Below are 6762 nucleotides of genomic sequence, written 5' to 3'. Positions count from 1 at the left end.
ACCGCGCCCGCCATGCCAGGCCCGGCCCCGCCTCGGGCCCTGCCCGCCCTTCCGGGCCGGCGGCGCCATGGGGGCCCGCGGGCTGTGGGTGCGGGCGGCGTACACGGGCCTCAGCGCGGCCTTGACGCTGGGGCTGTTCCTGCACCGCACAGGTGAGGCGGGGCCGCCGCGCCCCCCCTCAGCCCCGGCCCTGGGGGGCTGCCCGCGCCGCGGAGGGGGCGGCCGGGGGCCGGGCTGGCGGCGGGCCCGCCCCTGCGGAGGGGCGGCAGCGAGCGCGGCGGGGGCAGTGCCGGCCGCCTGCGCCCGGGCGGCGGGGGGAGACACGGGCGTTCTCCGCCCTGCCTCGGCCTCCGGGCCCTCCGGGGGTGCTCTGAGGGCAGCGGGGGCTGCGGGGCGCTCGGCTGCGCCTTCCGTTGCCTGCGCCTTCCGTTGCCTGCTTCTCCCCACCCACGCCCTCTCGCCACCTCATTCCTCCCCGTCCCCTTTCCCGTAGGTGCGGGACCCCTTTGTTAAGGCCAGAGAGAAAAACCCCAAACGCTTCCCAAGGAACTACTGCTCTCTTTTTTTTTGGGTACCTTTCAGATCTGCAAAAGCAGGAGGAGCGCGGAGAGCTGCTGCAGCCACTGATCTTTGTCTTACTGGTTCTGTGCTCTGTCCTGCTGTACTTCAAGGTGTCCCTCATGGATCCGGGTTTTGTTAAGTCTGAAGAGGAACTGAAGGTATGTCACTTCGTGAATGGAAGTGGTGAGGCTATAAAATCTATAGGCTTTTTTTCTTTTTCCCACACTGCTAGGTATAGAACAATCTGAAACAGTTTCTGTTGCACTTGGCATAAAGGAAACACACACAGAGCATTGGAGGTGAGGCCGGACAGTCTCTGATTCCCATTCTGTAACTGCAGTAGGGCTCACAGACTTTAAGTGTGTCTTTTACACCACGCTCCTGTTGCAACTGCACTGTGCCATTTGAGCATAAGCCCTCTCCTGCATCAAAGGCTGCAGTACCCTATGGAATGTATACACAACCTCTGTTACTCTGACCACTGCTAAATGGTACGAGTGCAAAAAACCTGAATTGAATGGCAAGCGTGGAAGAAAGTGCCTTCTGCAGCTCTATTTATCGAACTGTTTATAGACTTGTTGCCCTCTCAGAGGACAAGTACACAAACAAGTTACAGTGAGGTAAATGGAGATGCAAAGTTTCAGTAACAGAGTCTACTCCAGGTTCTCTGCCTTACAGATTGTGTAGGACAAAAACATTATCAGTTTTAATCATCCATCATTAATGTAAATGTTGGCTGTATTATGAATAAGTAGCACGGCTTATACTGAAAAGACATCATTATTGTGTTTGGCAGTGAAGTCTAACCTTATTTATTTTTGTCCCAAAGTGTAGCGTTGGGATCAGTGTGGGATCTTGTCCACAATTATTTCTGCCTCTGTGCAAACATTCTTTTGATGGTTACAGTAGCCTGTTCTCTCTCGCTGTACCTGTCTGCAGCTTCTGTAGGAATTCTAAGGAATTACTTTGTTTAACCTTCGTAATGATAGAGATAACCAGCTCTGTGTAACTTAAGTAAAAGGATCCAGACAGCTCAGTCATGCCAAGACAGCAGCACACAAAACCTCCTTAGTCACTCCCTTTCTCTTTTTTGCAGGCAGGTGAGAGTGAAGAACAAAGCACGGCGATACCCCAAGTTCCAAGTAACGTTAAGATGCGGCGTTGTGGTTACTGCTTGGTGAAGGTAGGCATTGCTAACACCCTAGAACAGAACGGGATGAGAGATTTGCATGTCTGCATTTTTTGGCAACATCTTTGTTCAGCTGCTGTTGCATTGCTGCTCACTGCTCAGTGGTTTGGGAGCACAGCAGATCTGATTAATTCTGCCATAGGGTCACCCTCCTGCTGAAAAACTCACAGAAAAAGTAAATACAACCAGTAAATTGAATTCAGGTACAGCCCTGAACTGGAAAGTCATCCGAACGAATTGTGTAGCTCAAGGTGGAGTAGTGCTGGACACTGGCATGTAAGCCTGTTTTCCAGGGCTGAAGCAAGTCCCTGCTGGCTCATAGAAACAAGGATCTTCTTTTGCCATGGGAAAATTGTATTCTACGTTCTCAATGCCACGTCAGTCAGACCTTACAGTATTGTCAAAAAGGTTATTTTGAAGATACCCTGATAGAGAGTCAGAAAAGCAGTTGAGCATGACATATAAGAACTGCTAGTAGCTGTGAGCTTGTTCGGAGGCCTAAAACCAAGAAAACATCAGCCTGAGTTGTAAAAGATAGCTCTTCATGCTATCTATAATTAGAGCAATTAAATTAGCTCTAAAACACTTTGCCTAAAGCCTAGAAGTGCCTATTTTCAGGGCGATCCTTATCAGTTTAATAAAATCAAGCATTATCGCAGCTTCCGTAAATTCCTAAAGAATATCCACCAGGAGAAGTCAGCTTATTGCAAGAGGAAAAGCTGCCAAAACATATATACGCCTCAGGGAACAAATCCCAGGAGGCACGCTCGTACTACACTCCTCAGCCAGATCTTTCATCTTCTCTACTCCTGGTACTTGAGCTGCTTTCCTGTGCAAGTGTCTTGTATTCACACAGAAGTAGAGACACTTCCCTCCTCTGTGCAGTCCTCTAAAGACATCCCATCCCTGCAGAGTTTCTTCAGTAGCTGTGGGCCTAGTTTTTCACCTCAACACTCTGTTCACGCTTTCCTGAACAGAACAGACCGATTGGCTCTGCCTCCTCTGCGCACCAAACTTCCTATAAATAGGTAGATAATAAAGACGTATCGATAGGAGTGTGGGAGAGTCATTTAATTTGAATCTCATTTGGGTCTGTACGAGGGGAATCACGATCCCCTTGAGTTGTTTTAGGAATATTTATGTTGTGCTCTTATCTCACAATGGAGTGCTTTGGGGACAGTACTGCTGTGGAGGGAGACAATTTTGTGTGATGTTCTCTTCTCTCAAACGGAGTTGAACAGCCGCGCGCTATTGCTAGTGTGTGTTTGGGGTTTGTTTTGCAGCAACCCCTGCGAGCCAAGCACTGCCAGCTGTGCCAGCACTGCGTACAGCGGTACGACCATCACTGTCCCTGGATCGAGAACTGTGTAGGAGAGAAGAATCACAGACTCTTCATAGTCTACCTGAGCGTGCAGCTTGTAGTTCTGCTGTGGGGAGGCCACGTTGCGTGGTAAGGCCTGGAGGCAGCACTTTGACCTCTGAGATTGCTAAAAGTTTTGGTCCTCCTAGAGCCCCACTGAGGGTTTAGGTAGAACATAGCAGCGACTGGGTTGGCTTTGTATCTTCACCCTCTTTTGCATCCTGGAAATCAGCTCTTCTGAGCCCCCTAATCTGCTGAGGACAACAGAGCTGATCAATAGTTGAGCAGAATCTCATAATTTGTTTCATTTAAATTAACAGAATTAACAACAGTAAAAAAGCTAAATAATTTTGCTTCAGTTACTGTAATACCATCTTTGTTTACAAATCAAAGTACTGGAAGCTCCAGGGGGGTTTCAGCTGTATGCCTGCTCAGGAGAGGAGTTAACTGAAGAGGATTGTCTCTCTCACCTCTCAGGGGAACCAGCATCTTTTAAACTTAGAATCTAAGTCACTACTGGTGCAGTCTCTTAAGAGTTTATAGTATATTAACTCTCTGTAGTACATGATTATCAGAAGCTCACTAGTTATGAATCAAACTTAAATGTGCCATCAGGTTTGCTTGGCTTATGTAACTAGTTCTACGTCTTTAACCGTGAATTTGTTTCTCTTTGAATTGAAAGGTCAGGCCTCTACTTTGAACAGTCCTGGGACTGGCTGCAGCACAACATTTTCCTCCTCATGTCCTTCTTCCTGATAGTCATATTCACCATTGTTGTGCTGCTGCTGCTGATTTCCCACCTCTATCTGATCTCCTGCAACACCACCACCTGGGAATTCATGTCACATCATCGCATCTCCTACCTGCGACACTCCGAGTTGGAGAATCCCTTTGACCAAGGGGTAATCCTCAACCTCTGGAGATTCTTCTGTTCATGGCACCTCACTGCATGGGAGAAAATCTATTTCCACAGGAACAATGAGCCTGTCTAGTCACAGTACTGCCTACCTGGCGGAGCACCAACACAGCTGCAGGTTGCTGGGTAAGGCTTTGCTAACGCAATTGCTGCTGTTGCCTTGCACGGAGCGTTAGTACATCATGAACTATGCAACCTGTTCCACAGCCTGTTCATCCTGAAAATTACATTTCAAGGATAGTCAGGGTTATTTTTAATAGATGAATAACACCGTTAAAGGGAGACACTGGTTCTGGGAAGGCCAGCAGAGCTGATTTCTGGAGTGAGCAAAGGTATCTATTTAAATTTACTTCCTTTTGCTACCTGCCTCCACATCTCCAGAAGAGGTGCAAGAATAGCGTGAGCATCCGTGTTCACTTCTCTTCCCCAAAGTTTCCCTCTCCTTTTGCTGCTAGGGAACAGCAGCTATTACAGCCCAAATCAGTCTAATTCCTGTGGCCTTTCTTCAACACAGTTCTCCCTGTGAGCACCGCCGTGCCTTTTGTCAGTGGTGTTGGGCACGTAATAGAAACATCTGAGTAAATATTTGGACAGTCAGAAGCACATTTCATTTTGACCACATGCCTCCACTTAATGCTTTTCACAAAGATTTGAGGCTTAATCTTGTTAATGTGCATGAGAAAGAGCTGTAAGGCACCAAATTCAGCTTATGAGATAATTAGCCGGCACTTTCTGGTGCCCTGACCAGCTTCCTAACAGTTAACTGTTCACAGACTACTTTGAATCAAGTCAGCAAAGAATAACACCATCCACTTTTCTTTGGACAGAAAAGTCATACTTGCCTACTGAAATATTTCTGCAGATTAACTTCGTGCTCAGGCCTTTCCTGTAGCTTGTGGGGAGAGAACCAGTAGCAGAGGTGGGTACTGCTTGCCTAGCTCAAGGAACACTGTTGGTCATACTACTACCTCAACATACTAGTAACAGTTTAATAAAAGAACACAAAGTTTCAATGCCAAGAGGGAAGATTCCAGGTCCTCTTTGTTTCATTGCGATTAGGGGGTGGTGATAGCTTTCTAGCAGAGCAGCAAGCTCACTTGTTTTCCGTTGTAAAAAAAGGTCACACTTCAAGTTTCCATGAGGAACTAAAAGGAAGTTTGGGATGACCAATTTTAGCTTTAAAAGCAGAAGCGGCTGTGGTGTGAATTTTAGTCCTGACCCTTTTCTATTTAAAGAAACCCAAAAAAACCCCAGCACCACAACAAAACCTGTTAAAATTATTTTGTGCCTTAATTGCCTTGTCTCAGAAATTATTAACACCGACTCAAGAGCACATCTGGCCAGCTGTTAGGGTGCACTCAGGGTTTAAAGTTGATGAGGACTCATGAAAGGACAGTGTAGTCACTAATACAGCACGATAGTGCAAAAGCAGTTTGAGAAAAGGGTCCCTTTTTTGACTGACTCCGGAGTTTGTGTTCTGTGTCCAGTCTGGTTTGTTCAGGGTAGAAACTCCTGTCGGAGGGGTATCAGAATGGTAAGAAACAGTTTTCATATAATGGTGTACCATCCAGGAAGGATTCTGCAGTTTGCTTGTGTCAGTGTGGTGCCTGCTAAAGTATGGCTCATCTGCCACATAGCAAGTTCTGGTTCTTCGGGTATCGGTCAAATAAAGATCTGTCAGCAGGCACTACAGCTCAGAACACAGTTTTGCTCTGTCTGGTAATTCTTTTTTTAAATGCACCAGGTGGTAATTTACAGTCTGTTAACTTTACTGTAAACTATAAATTAAACCATTAAATATGCCTTTTTTGGTTCTTTATGCCTCTCTCTTTGAACCCAAGTTCTAGGTGTCACCTGTGCTAACAATCCACTGTGCTACTCACCACTTTACAGAGGCCTTGACCTTAAGAAAAGTCACAAATCACACCGTAGGGGCCCACAGCAAGACATCCATTACTGTTCAAACAAGGGTGAGGAAAACATGCATCCTGCTTTAAACAGGCCATTACACTGCAAGGCAGAGCAGGAGGTTGAAAGGATATTTGTACACGGGAATTTTCAGAAGCAGTTACACTTAGCTCTGAAAATAGAAACTCTAAGTTCAGTGTGAATTATTTCTGTTTTACGCAAACGTAGCTCTTACCTCTCTGAATTCTGAAGCACTTGCACCAGCCTTGATTTAATAATGACGACTCACTAGCTGCACCCAAACCTTGTCTCCAGATATGGCACAATTGTGTTAGTTCAACTTCTGTCTACCTCTGTTGAAGGCAAACTGAAAGTGTTATAGCTGTGCCCCCTGTTTGTCGTCAGCGTGATGCTTCATTTCTAGGTACCTTTTCTTTTTTTGCCCAACAAGATAACATGAATTTAAGACAAGAAAATTTATCTTATCAACTATAATCACAAGATATGTTACCAGGCAAATGAAATCACCTTTAACTTACTGATTTTCCAATATTAACACTGTCATTATTTAGCTATGCCAAAAAAGATATAGGACACACACACTGATAAAATCTGTGGAGAGACAACTTGACTGCAATCATTTGTATGTGACAGCTGATGACACCGTGCAATATGTACACAGACAACTTGAGTGAGAAGGAAGGAAGAAAATATAACTATTGACATTTACAGAGAAAAATAAAATCCTGCCTGTTGAGCAGAGTATGGTTAGCCCTGATTGGAAACATTTAGTTAACACCAAGGAGACGAAAAGCTGCAATTTCATTC

The 6762-nt window shown here is 45.9% G+C and overlaps 1 protein-coding gene across 1 annotated transcript; it reads left to right on the top strand.

The window, feature by feature from the left end:
* The first annotated feature begins 64 nt into the window (after positions 1-64).
* ZDHHC12 (zinc finger DHHC-type palmitoyltransferase 12) lies at positions 65-5811 on the top strand. Its single transcript, XM_068413721.1, has 5 exons — positions 65-152; positions 583-719; positions 1658-1744; positions 3034-3200; positions 3793-5811. The coding sequence occupies exons 1-5, from the start codon at positions 68-70 to the stop codon at positions 4100-4102; spliced, it is 786 nt and encodes a 261-aa protein (XP_068269822.1). The 5' UTR covers positions 65-67; the 3' UTR covers positions 4103-5811.
* The last annotated feature ends 951 nt before the right edge of the window (positions 5812-6762 follow it).

This window comes from Nyctibius grandis, chromosome 16 (assembly GCF_013368605.1).
Source record: "Nyctibius grandis isolate bNycGra1 chromosome 16, bNycGra1.pri, whole genome shotgun sequence".
Lineage (NCBI taxonomy): Eukaryota > Metazoa > Chordata > Aves > Nyctibiiformes > Nyctibiidae > Nyctibius > Nyctibius grandis.
This window is presented reverse-complemented; position numbering and strand designations above follow the sequence as displayed.

Coding starts and splice junctions, on each gene's coding strand:
- ZDHHC12 (XM_068413721.1), top strand. CDS start 68: ATGGGGGCCCGCGGGCTGTGGGTGCGGGCGGCGTACACGGGCCTCAGC. Junction 153..582: donor GCTGTTCCTGCACCGCACAG/GTGAGGCGGGGC, acceptor GGTACCTTTCAG/ATCTGCAAAAGCAGGAGGAG. Junction 3,201..3,792: donor TGGGGAGGCCACGTTGCGTG/GTAAGGCCTGGA, acceptor TTGAATTGAAAG/GTCAGGCCTCTACTTTGAAC.